At 27.6% G+C, this 13,704-nt stretch overlaps 1 protein-coding gene across 1 annotated transcript; it reads right to left on the reverse strand.

The window, feature by feature from the left end:
- Window positions 1-3,106: 3,106 nt before the first annotated feature.
- Window positions 3,107-4,632, reverse strand: LOC114177311 (probable xyloglucan endotransglucosylase/hydrolase protein 7). The gene is made up of 4 exons (XM_028062598.1): window positions 4,389-4,632; window positions 4,168-4,268; window positions 3,875-4,071; window positions 3,107-3,785 (listed from the first exon to the last, which is right to left on the reverse strand). Exons 1-4 carry the CDS (start codon window positions 4,570-4,572, stop codon window positions 3,395-3,397), a joined length of 873 nt encoding a protein of 290 aa, XP_027918399.1. The 5' UTR covers window positions 4,573-4,632; the 3' UTR covers window positions 3,107-3,394.
- Window positions 4,633-13,704: the final 9,072 nt, after the last annotated feature.

Genomic DNA, 13,704 nt, shown 5'->3' on the forward strand with positions numbered 1-13,704 from the left:
TGACCTTACAATAATAAAACTAATCACTTAGACTATGTTTATTTGTGTAGATAAAGAACTGCGAGCGATGATTAGTACTGATTGAGTGTGTTCCTTTATGCATATTTGGAGGAGAGTGAAGGCATGGAACAACAGGAGAAAACCCTTTTTATCATCCCGTTTTCATGAAGAGATTTGCGGGTGAATAATGAGATTTTATCAAACTATGCTCATCATGATGGTGGTTGTATGGTGCAACCAACTTGGAGAAAACATGAAAGATGGGGTTTGTGATGCAAAGAACATAGGAGAAAATGGAATTATAGAACGTTAATGCTGCATGGAGGCAAAAACAAAATTGGTTCCAAGAACTTTTGGAACCAAATCTGATATTTTAGAAGTGCACAATGAAACCGATTCTGGCTATTTTGGAACCTGTTCTACTTTCTATTATAACTTTATATTTATATCTTTTAAAAACAACTCATCCTATTCCAAAATTCCAACTTCATGCATCAAAATTTTAAATTTTTTTATATCCACTATATTATAATTTCTATTTATTTTAATTAATAATTATTTTTAATAATTTTATTCATTATAAAAAAAATTACAGCTCACCTAAATATCATTTTATACTACTTTTAATACCAAGGACAATTTAGTAATCTTATTTTTTCATCTATTAAATTTTATTTTTAATTAATCATATCAATCAAATCCTTCACAAATTTTCACAAGTTTTACTCTTAAATCTACCTCATAATCACCTCCAAATCCTTTAAAAAGAACAACAAAAATTTCACCCTCAAATTTACTCAAATCCACCCACTCTCTCTCTCTCTCCCTCAAATAATTCCTCTCAAAAGAACATAAAGAACACACTCTTACATTATGTTCTTTTGGGTGGATTAATGTGTGAGTAGCGTGTTCTTTTGGAAGTAGTACAAGGTGATAGGAGGAGATGATTAGATGAATTCACCGAAAATCCAATTTCACTACCCATAATGAGATTAGAGGGTGACACTGCCGGATTTACTAAATTATCCCTTCACTTATTTCATTATCCTTATTATGAAAAAACAACATAATAAAAATTAATAACACAAATAATAATTTATTATGATTATAATAAAAATGTGTTACTTCTAAAATTACTATTAAAAGAAAAAAAAAGTCTCCATGTAAATAAACTATTTTTCACTTTATATGTTAAATTTATTTTCATACAAAATATATTTATTTTTTTTATAAATATTTTTTTATATTTTCTATCACTCAATAAAATTTATAAAAATAATTCTAAATCATTATTTATATATAATTACACGCTTACCTGTTACTTTTGTCAGAGAGACTTTTGATACAAGGACACTGTACTCGTCTAAGCTGGTCACCAAGATTAACCATCGACTTTGATACCACTTGTTGACTCTGATACAATGAGACCTGAACCTAGCCACATAAGACATCAAAATCATTCTCAATCCAAAATCTTAAGATAATGGGTTTATGAGTCTTCGTCCCTATATGGTGTTTCACTTTCTCATTTATATTTAATGCGAGTCTAAGACTTATATTTAAATTCTGATCAATAATTGTATTGATGAAACGATCTTGGTGCCTTAAACATAGAGATATTGCAAATGGAAGAAATGAAAAAACAAGAGGTAGTGAAGGGGCTTTCCGATCGGCCATGATAATTTCACTTCTCTATTCTTCCCCCGTTAAAATTACAGCAAGAGAAAGGAGTGAATGTGATAACATAACACTAATAATAAATGGGGAACCGAAAGATACCTGCCAACCTCCTACTTAACAATTTGGATAAGAAACAACAACAAAAACAGGTCATGACATTATGTTCATGCATTGCATGCACTAAAAAAAGGCATTTATGTATTGTACTTCTCCACTCATGTGGAAATTAAAAAAAAAAAATAGTGGATACATTCTCAATGCGTTTTAATTAAATTATGTTCTCTAAGTTTAATTTCTAGACATTACATTATTTTTATGATTTTTCTCCTAATTGTCTGATTCTTACTTTTTCATCTGGTCAAACGTATTTGTTCTATTCTACTGAACATTAGGTGAGTGAGACCCGTATAAACCAGGGAGCTGGAATAGAACGTGTGGTTACAAATTGATTTGTTAAGTTCTTAATGCTACATTACGGTATAAACCAACAACAGCTAACCTAACGTATTCATCAACAATTCTTTTAGCATTATAATAATCAATTAACGAAATTCTTACAATTTTAATTTGTAAAAAATTTCTATGCAAACACACTAATAGATGAATGATGACGAGCACTTAATATAAAAAATTTATAAATTATTCTAAAAGACTGACTTTATTATTGGATTCTTTAAGGAATCATACAACAACAAAAATTGGATGGATTAATATAAAATTGGATACGTTGTCCGTGAGAAATATGAGTTTGTGTTGAAAAAATTGTTTTCACAAATACGATTTTATTTTTTATTTATTTTTCATTACATAAAAATGGTGTTTAACACATTTTATTTTGCTTCATATATTTTCGTATTATTTTATTAAAGTCGTACACCATAAGTATATGTTTTCTTTTATACTAAAATTAAAATTATGTTTGTTAAATATAATTTATCATCTTTTTTACTGAATTTGTGCTTGATATATGTGATATTTGTTTTATTTCCATATTGTAATCATTTTTTATATTGTAAGCATGACTTTAATAAAAAAGAAGTAAAACTTAAAGTAAAAGAAATATTTATATAAAACGAAATTATGCATGCTAAATACACCTTTAACGTGATGATAAATAAAAGATTTAATTCGTATTTATAGAAAACAACTTATTCGCTACCGAATTGTATTTACTCTTTCTTATAATTATTCTCAAATTCAGAAATTCTGATAATTAAATTATACGATAATACTAAACTTTCCATGACTCGGATACATTGATGTGACATTAATAAATTATAAAACAACTGGCGAACAATGAAAGAGCCAATAAGATCAGTTTGGAGCATGTTAATGCGGTCTCTAGACCCACCATTTATGTTGTCCTTTTTGCTTATCCAGAAACAGAGGAAGACTTTATTCCACATAAATTGAGACACCAAAAACATAAAAAAGAAATAATAAAAAGTTTCATTTAATCCTGACAATAATGGGTAGAAAAGTTTTTCTTATACAGCAAACAACATGCGAGCGAGCGCCAAAACACAAAGTAAGAGGACCTGAAGAGGTTTGCATGGTGAGATATAGGAACAGAGGGTTGGACCCAAGAATAATTTGGTATGTGAACATTGTGTGTACACAACAACAGAAGAAAACAACGTAAAATAAAGTGAAAAACATAGGATGTAGGTATAAATGAAGCAGGAAGGAATGTTGTGAATTGTGCGCCACTGAATTAAATGCCAGCAAGGCACTCTGGTGGGGTGATTGGGTACCTTGACTTATCTCTACAGTAATCATAGATGACATGGTTCATACGAACCCACCTGTACCTTCTGGCTTCAATGGCGTTAAGAGCCTGATATGCAGCACCCTCCCACCAGTTTCTGGGGTTGGAAGCACAGTTAGCTGGTCCCGGCACTGCGCACCCTTCAATATCAAAGTCCTTGTAGTAAGCGTAGAATGGTGCTCTGCTCCAATCGATTTTCTCCAAACCACCCCTTGTGGCCCAGTCATCTGCTTCCCACAGTGTCGAATACACTCCCATCGCCTGCATCTTCGGGTACGGAACCCCCCTTCCCTCGTTGTTCTTGTACACTCTGATTGGAATATCATCTACGTAGAATCTGCACGCAACATAACAAATTCGCCATTTCTGTTTTCAATATCTTTTATTAATAATATTTCAGTTTTGTTATCATGTGTATATACTTACACAATGTGGCGATGGTTCCACAGAATTGAGTAAGTGTGGAAGTCCGCGGAAGGGTCAAACCAGAGGTTAACCCTCTGTTCTCTGTCACCCTTTCCATGAGCGTAGATGTTTGTTTGAACTGTGTAAGGTTGTCCGGTACGGTTCCCCAAGAACTCAAAATCAAGCTCATCACGAACATTGTCCGTGTCAGAGTTCAGCTACCACAGAGACCACAATAAAATTATATATGTCAGCGTTCCAGTTTGGGGTATTAGACTTTTGCAAGGATATATAAAAATAAAATTTGAACTCACATAAAATGCAGTGACTGTGCCAGCAGAGTCTCCCGGGACGAGTTTGATCTTCATGCTAACACGCCCAAACATGTACTTCACCTTGGAAGCAAAGCCACATCCTGTTGGAAAAAGGGTATGAATTGTTATAAACTTTTGATGTAGAAAAGAAGTATAGAGAGTTGACATGTGTAAAATTGATATGATTGTTTAAAGCACGGAAGAGTTATATATGGAAGTACCAGAGTTTTGGTCAAGCCTTAGTTGGATTGCCCTGCCTTGATCAATTTGAGTGATGTGGGAGTCAGCCCAGGTGACACGAAAGTCCTGCAGAAACGTGGCTGGTCGACCCCAAACACAGGCAGCAGATACCAGAACCCATAGGAAAAGAACACTGCCATTTCTAACATGGTAAAAGGTGGTCATGGATAATATATGTATGTTTATATGGAAGAAAAATTTTGTTGTGAAATGGAAGATAGAGGGAGTGAGCTATTTATATGGGAAAGAAAAGGTAGGAATGGAAGGGAATTAAGAAGAGTTGCATTGAAATGAAATGTGTCAAACAGAGCTTAGCTTTCCTTACAGCTCATGGTTTGCCGTCATTAGGCCCTACCCAACAGTTTGTGTTATTGTTTGGCTCCTTTAATCCTCTCCGGCCTAAATCACTTTCTCACCGTGTGCATACCATACATACATGTATACATCTCTGTATCATAAATTCAATGAACACTATTACTGTATATTAATGTCTCCACGGATGTTACCAATTGCTAAAACCATTCATCTATATTTTCTTCTTCCTATACTTCTTTTCTTATACTTTTTACAGAGTTGTAAGAGTGAGTTAGAACTCCTGGATTAACCTGGTTCACTTTAAGTTAGATCGGGTCGAATTTTTTTTTATAAATGTCGGTGTAGGTTAGTTTTTGACCTTGTCTATCAAGAACCTAACTTATCCGGATTGAACCCGTGTGAGTCAGGTTGCATTGGCGGAACTTGGAGAAAATATTTAGGAGTGTTAAATTAAATTTGTTATATATAATTTTTTTAAGTTAGAAAAAAAATGTTTTTCATTTTTTCTCCTTATTTTCTCTGCTTAAAACAAACACACATAATAGTATAATTCAAAAAAATATGACTATTATTTGCTATTATATCATGATATCAAACTATGAATATTATTTTAGATAATTTTTTTGTACCTCATCAATTTGATTTGGTGGGTATAGTCAAATTTGAAGACGCTTTTCCTGGATCGCGTTCTAATGACTTTTTAAATTCATTATATATAACTCTAGAAACTTTAGAGATTTGATTTTCATTGTCTTGAATTCTTGGTTCTCATAAAAAGTTTAGTTAACATATATGCCTTTTTTTTTCATCTTTATCACAAACCTTCTTCTTCAAAAAAAGAATCAATTTTTTTACTCTTTATCATAATCTTTTTAATATAAATTTATCACATCTCACCTATTTAGAAAAAAGATAAAATTTATATTCAGAAATCACAATTACCACAATGCAAGACATAACAAAACTCATACCACTTTAATTAAATAAGCAACACGGTATAAATTCAAAACTTAAAAAAAAAATACCATAGGCAGCAGAAAACACAAAATCCCTAAATATCATAATTAAAGGTTATAATAATTTGGGAAAAAGTATAATTAGGATTCATACCAATTTCATAAAAGAATCCCTAAAATCATAATTAGGTTTATACTAATTTGGGATAAACTTAATTTAGAGAAACATTCTAAAAAGAATCATAAATCTAACTTACATAAATCATAATAAGATACTAACTTTGATATGTGAGAGATCATGCGAGAATTACTTCAATCTCAATCTATGTGTTCCCCAACCTCTGTTTTTCGATCTATCCCTTTGTATTTATTTTTTGGTGGTTTAATTAGTCGGATGGTACCCACTTTCGTTCAGATGTGTCCATTTGGTACCCACTCTTAAACATGTGTCAATCTAGTCCCAACTTTTGAAAAAGTGTGGTCCATTTTAGAAAAAAATTATTATAGCCGTTAACGGTATTGATATTTAAAATGACTTACAAAATTAAGTATTGATATTTATATCAAAATTTAGGACCTAATAATTTTTTACTGAAAAGGACCTAGTTGAGACATCTTTTCAAAAGTTGGGACTCAATTGATACATTTTTAAAAGCGGATATCAAACTGACACATCTAAATGAATGTGGATAACGTCCGACTGATTAAACCTTATTTCTTCTCACACACTTTCATGATAATTTACATGGTGAAAAAATCTGTAGCCAAAAAAAATCCTAATCTCTTTTATAAATCAATGTTTCCATTAAATATTTTATTTTATCTTTTATTATAATTTCCATAATATAATTTTAATATAAATAATATATAAATATAATTTTAAAAAATATAAAAAAAATGTAATTTAGTTAAAACATGTAAACGTATTTATTACATTAAATTTATAAATAAGTTAACAAAAAAACACTTTTTTTAAATGCTTTTAAATATGAAAAATTAAAAATTACAACCGTCACTTATATTTACATTTTTAATATTTTAAAATTTTATAAGTTTAAAATAGGTATTTTTTTATTGAAATTAAAATGTATAAAATAAATTAATTTCAATATTTATGTGGAATGATTTGATCAATACAATTAAAAAATTATTTTAGTACGTATATATAAGTTGTAATTAAACTTAATTACTAATTTGATCACGTTTGAGAAACGAACAACATTTTTCGTTTTAAACAAAATTGAGTCAAAATCTCAATTATATGGGCTAAATTAAATACAAGATACTATCATGTGACACTACCATTGATACATGACATTGTAGGGACATGTGATATTACCACAGTGCAGTGCCACGTGACACAACAATAACTAAAAATTGAAAATATTACTAATTGACACGTGACATGTAAGAAGACAAAATTAATGCTAATATAACAAAAAGTATCTTATTAGATCATTTATAAAAACTAAATGACTTAATTGTATCAAATAAGAATACGGATCTAATTAAATTTTCAAACAAATTAGAGCACTAAAATGAAATTAAGCCTAAATTATATCATAATTACATGTTTGGTTTGTCTCTAGGAATTATGAGACATGCAATTTTTTATGGTGTTATTTCTTTAATTAATTATGCTTATTTTTATTTATAATCTGAATTAACATTATTCGTTTGTATATATTTTAGATTATACCTAAAACATTGGTGCATACATCTTAATTTGTTGGATGCAAATACATTTTAAAAGTTAGAATTCTGAAATTTGAGTGAAAGATTCATATTTTTCAACAAATTATATGCATACGTACACATGCATATCTATACATTCGATAATTAAATTTTTGTCACACCTAAAAAATATAATTATTTCTCAGTAATTTTGATATTCTTATAAAAATTTGAAACCTTATAACATTGAAATTTTAATATATATATATATATATATATATATATATATATATATATATATATATATATATATATATATATATATAATTGCAAACTTCTGCAATTAAATCCCCCTTAACTACGAAGAAAAGTCACAGAGTACGACTTTTATTAATTAGTTCATTTATTTATGCAATTACTGCTATCCTTGTTCTTGAGCACTTTAACCAAATCAATAACATATTTATTTTGGACAATTATGAAGGACATTTTCTAATTAAAATTGTATTTCTAAATTTTTAAACATAAAATAAAATCCAAACATAATAACATACATAATCAAATGATATTTTTGGTTGATAAATTTAAACATCACTTACACAGATATTATTTTATAAATTTGAAAAAATATGTATGAATCATTTTCTTAAAACAAAGGTATGCTTTAGAGCTTGTTTGAAACTAATTTACAATTATATAAATAAATTTTATTTTATAATATAATTTTATGAGACCGAGTTAATTTTAAAATATTTTTCTCGTTTCAATTTTCGTCAAGTTTTGTCAAATAATTCCTAATTTTGTTTTTATGCTTAAATATGTTCCAATTTTCGTCAATTTTGTCTTTTTTTCTAACACCGTTTAAATCATTGATTGTAATGAACAGTGACGGTCACATGTTACTTGGTGATTTTTTTTTTTTTAATATTTTTGGTATAATTTTAAAATTTTTAATTTTTTAATTTTTTTAAAATTTGTTTTAAATGTTCACGTGCCAAGTTAACATAGTGTCATGTGTCAGAATCAATGTTTTATATTCAATTTAGTCACTATATTTGTTATTTTTGTTCAATTTAGTCATAATCTTATTTAAAATTGAGCAATTTTGTCCCTTTCGAAATTGAAACCAAATTTAATTTTTAAATAAAAGTTATAATGTTGTGAATTTTAATTTATTTAATGAAAATTTTAATATAAAAATTAAATTTGATCTTAATTTGGAGAAGGACAAAATTAGCTCATATTAAAAAAAATTGAAACTAAATTAAACAAAAATAATGAATATAAGGACCAAATTGAACATATGACACGTTGTTAGATTGACACATGGACATTTAAAAATAATTTTAGAAAAATTCGAATTTGAGAATTTAAGTTCAACGTAAAATAATCCAGATAGTCAATTTTTTCTAATTTTTAAAACAGAAGAAACTTTATCGTATGTAAATTAAAATAAAAAAATGTTAAAAAAATAAACATAATCAAGACATCACTATTACCAGGAGACAATGAGAAAAAAGAGAGTCAAACACCACTTTAAAAAGTACATTCTTTTTTTTTCTTTTCCTTCTAATTAGGCATAATATATGTCCTGAAGCGGTCTATAATATTAGGAATTTTAGTTAATACGACCCGACAGTACTCTTCTGTCTTCAGACGTTTATTGTAGCTACACATCTTTACAATATTTGACGCTCCCTCTTCATTCAGGTTTTGTCATTGCAAATGTGCTTTTTCAAAAATTTCACTTCATATCTGAATGTGAAGACATAACGTAAAAGAAAATATTTTATCATTTAAATATATAAGTACTTTTTCAAATTTCTTAACTAACTTGCTATCGTACACTTAATTATAACCAAGAAACGGCTCAAAATTATCTAACTCTCTTGAACAAAATATTATTTTATGATATAATGGAGCTATATTAGGTCCAAAATATATTATTATCGTTAAATTTAAAATAATCCGAGTGTGAGATCCATAATCTTTTTGAAATAAAAAATAATAATATTTGAATATATAAAAAAATTTAAACAGAACCCATTTTGATAATTAACATAATCTTATAATATTTATTATTATACTTTGATTTTATCATATTTGTTATTATCTTCCGAATTTTACTAGATTCACGAAAACTTAAAAATACTACCTATAATCTAACTCAATACTTATTATATACTTAAATACTCACAAAAGTATATCATACTGATTTAGGGTCTGAGTCTTTGCAGGTGTGTTTTTTTTTTTTTTACGATCAAAAACTCAAAGACACATCAAGAACATGTTTCTTTGACCTCAAATCAACCCAAGAAATTCGGATAGATCAGTAATGTATAATTTTATTTTCAAATTACGTAGTATAAAAGAGTATCTACTAAAAAGAACCTAGAATACAGAAATTAATCCTTCCTTAACTAGCGAACAAAAATGTCTTACATTCATCTAAAATAAGTTATTAGCAGGCGTGAACATTTAAGAATCGATTATAAGTTGATAAAAAGGTTTGGTATGATTTTAATTAATCATTACTGGTGACAGGCCTAACAATGTGACTTATGAGCTTTAAATGTTCTTGTGAAGATTGAAGGTCTTGTAGCTGAGGCAATGTCAGCCATTAATTCATCTATCTATGTGTTAATCACTACAGTTTGGACAGCTTAGAGACGTTGATTGATCACGAACAGGTTCCATTGGTAGGTACCTCCGACGTGGGACCCACTCATTGGTTGAACCAGACCGCAACGTACTATTCAATAATTGGATTCTGAATATGACATTATCTTCGTCATGGTAGCATAAATGTATCTCTAAAGTCTATAATTAAGGAAGAACTTAATTTCAAAAGAATTTTGATAATTTTTTTTATAGTTTTCAAAGTGAGTCAGAACCTATGGCCAACCCAGTTTATTATAGATTTGTGTTGGGTTAGATAGAAATTTTTTTACAAATGTTAATACGAATTAATTTTTGACATGATCCCCTAAGAATCCAATCAATATGTATGGTCACATATATTATTTTGAGCTTTGGAATGTTTGACTGTTTTTTTAACCAAACACATTAGCGAATTGACAAATCGAAATCTTACTTCAAATCCAAATAGATAAGGATAAAGAAGATATTTCAAGAGATGAACATGTTATAGATTTATCCATTCAAGACTCTAATATTATAGTTGGATAAGTGACAAAAATGTTTTGATCTTAGATAGTATTTTTTTTTTTAATTTTGGTTTGTATTAGAGTTTAACATTATTTTGGATTGTACTTAGATTGTATTGAAGTTTATTTAATTTTAATCCGAATTATAGTTTATGACTTAAGAAAAAAATTATATTTTATTTTAATTAAGTGAGCTAGTGAACCAACCCGTTTAACCCACCAACCCGTGATGGACCGAGTCGAGTTCAAAATTTTTCAACTCACTTATAAGTGAACCGAATTGGGTTGGTCCACTAAGTAGCCAACCCATGGTGGATCGGGTCGAGCCAGACGACCCATTTTGACGGCTCTACATTTTTGCAAAAAAAGTTATAAACAAAACATTTTACTCCTAAAAGATATTTACAACTATTTTCTTTTCTTATGATTAACTTTAAGAATCTAATAAAGCCTTCGGAGAACAGTTTATAGCCCTTAATTTTCTTCATTTTGATGATGACATTTTTCGTGTTAAGGCTTAGTAAAAATAAAAATGAGATAGTCGTGTAATTTTATAATGTTCAAACATCTATAAACCTAGTATTCGAATATTACGTCCACGTATTCGAATACAGTAGTTCTGCTAGAATCAATGTTCTTCGGATGTTACACTTAACAAAACACCATCTATTTAGGGTCAAAATACTAGTCCGCTTCAAAGGGGTACTGGATATTACGGAACTAGGATAGGACAGGGGGGAGCCACGGCTCCCCCATTTTTTTTTTGAATTTTTTTTATATATTTTTATATATTTTTTGAAATTATATTATATATTATTTATATTAAAATTATATTATAGAAAATTATAATAAAAGATAAAATAAAAAAATTTAATAGAGACATTAATTTATAAAAGAGATTGGAGTTTTTTTTTCTAACTATAAGATCTTTCTACCATGTAAATTATCATGAAAGTGTATGAAGAGAGATAAATACAAATAGATAGGTTGGAAAATAGAGGTTGGAAACACATAGATTGAGATTCGTGTATACATTCTTGCATGATCTCTCACAAATCAAGGTTAGTATCTTATTATGATTTATGTATGTTAGTTTATGATTCTTTTTAGGATGTTTCTTCCAAATTAAGTTTATCCCAAATTAATATAAACCCTAATTATAATTTTAGGGATTCTTTTGTGAAATTGGTATGAACCCTAATTATAATTTTTCCTAAATTATTATAACCCTTAATTATGAAATTTAGGGATTTTGTGTTTTTCGCTACCTATGGTAAACTTTTTTTAAGTTTTGAATTTATACAATATTGCTTATTTAATTAAAGTAGTATGAATTTTGTTATGTTTTGCATTGTGATAATTGTGATTTGTGAATAAATTTTATTTTTTCTAAATAGGTAAGAGGTGATAAATTTATATTAGAAAGATTATGATAAAAAGTAAAAAAATTGATTCTTTTTTTTCAAAGACGAAGGTTTGTGATGAAGTTGAAAAAAAAATGCATTTATGTTAACTAAACTTGAGAAATTTAATAAGAACCAAGAATTTAAGACAATATAAAACAAATCTCTAAAATTCTTAGAGTTACATATAATGAATTTAACAATTCATTAGAACGTGATCTAGGAAAAACGACATCAAATTTGACAACATCACTAAATCAAATTGATGAGATACGAATGACTTGTCTAAAATGGTATTCATGAATTGGTATCATGATATAATAGCATGATATAATAGCGAATGAATAATAATATTTTTTTGAGTTCTGTTATTATGTGTGTTTGTTTTAAGAAGAATAAATGAAGAGAAAAAAATGAATAGTTTTTCTTCTAAAGAAAAATTATATATAACAAATCTAATTTGGCCCTCTACAATTTTAGTCCAAGTTCCGCCACTGATTAGGTGGTACTTGTATAGGTGTATTGCTTTTCATGCTTCTATTGCACTTCTATAATTCCTAACTCTTCTATCTTTGACCTCTTTTCTCCAAACTATGGAACCACCTGTACTCTGTTTGGGCTACAATTAATATAATATATACTTATACTTTTAAAAAGTCAAGATTTAATTATCATTTAAGTCCTTGAAGTTTGTAGTGAAGCATGTTAAGAAGGTTTAATAGCACTTCTATTACTTAATTATCATTCACTATTGGGAAAATTTTATCATCATGTTTTTGTTTTAGATTTTACCGTCAAAAATCTCAATTTTAACATATTTTACAAATGTATTAATAAGGAATTATCTGTCAAAAAAATTGAAAAGTAGTATAATTTTATTACTAATACTTTCAAAACAACCTAGTTTTAATATACTTTTAATTTTATATTTTTTTATAATACATCATCATTTCACTAAGTTGCCAATGTGTCGGTAAAAGTGTGAAAATTGAAAAGTTTTATATAAAAAAATTGGATGTTAATTTTTTTTAAATGATGACCGTTAAGTAACAAAAATTTGTAATTAAGTAGTTTATGAAAAAAAAATGTGAAGGTTAACCTAAAAAAAAAATTAATTTATTTTGCTGATTGAAGTGGATAGAAGGACTACATATATTGTTATTTAAATGATTAAATTAATTTTAAAGTGAAGTTGATGATAGTGTAACTCAACAGAATTTAAAAACTGCGATTTTATTAAAAACATTACAGTTTTCTTTCTGGAATTGATTAAAGATAGTATTCATATTATATATATATATATATATATATATATATATATATATATATATATATATATATATATATATATTGAGGAATGAGCAAATAAGAACTAACTTTTGAAGTTTTCTTAAATGTTTACTTTTGCTCCAAAAATCGCAGATGCAAGAGTAGTGCGAATAACTACTGCTTTTGCCCCCAACATGACACGTGTATAAATAATGTATCTTGGTTTTTACAAGGGAGGACGATGGATCTGACATAAACAAATTTTGTTAATAACGGAGTACAGTCGCAAACATTTTTAAATATTTATAATATTATATTAGTAAACAATGATAATATAATATAATTATTAATATATAAAATTAACTTATATTTATTAAAAATAAAATAAAATATATAAAAAAAATGAGAAAATAATTATTTATAAATAAAAAAAGAAAAATAAACGATTTTATAAACACATGTATTATCATATTTATATATATGTATTTATAATGTTAAATATTAATTGATTAA

This window comes from Vigna unguiculata, chromosome 3, assembly GCF_004118075.2.
Source record: "Vigna unguiculata cultivar IT97K-499-35 chromosome 3, ASM411807v1, whole genome shotgun sequence".
Classification (NCBI taxonomy): Eukaryota; Viridiplantae; Streptophyta; class Magnoliopsida; order Fabales; family Fabaceae; genus Vigna; species Vigna unguiculata.

Coding starts and splice junctions, on each gene's coding strand:
- LOC114177311 (XM_028062598.1), bottom strand. CDS start 4,572: ATGACCACCTTTTACCATGTTAGAAATGGCAGTGTTCTTTTCCTATGG. Junction 4,072..4,167: donor GCACAGTCACTGCATTTTAT/GTGAGTTCAAAT, acceptor TCTCTGTGGTAG/CTGAACTCTGACACGGACAA. Junction 3,786..3,874: donor TGGAACCATCGCCACATTGT/GTAAGTATATAC, acceptor TGTTGCGTGCAG/ATTCTACGTAGATGATATTC.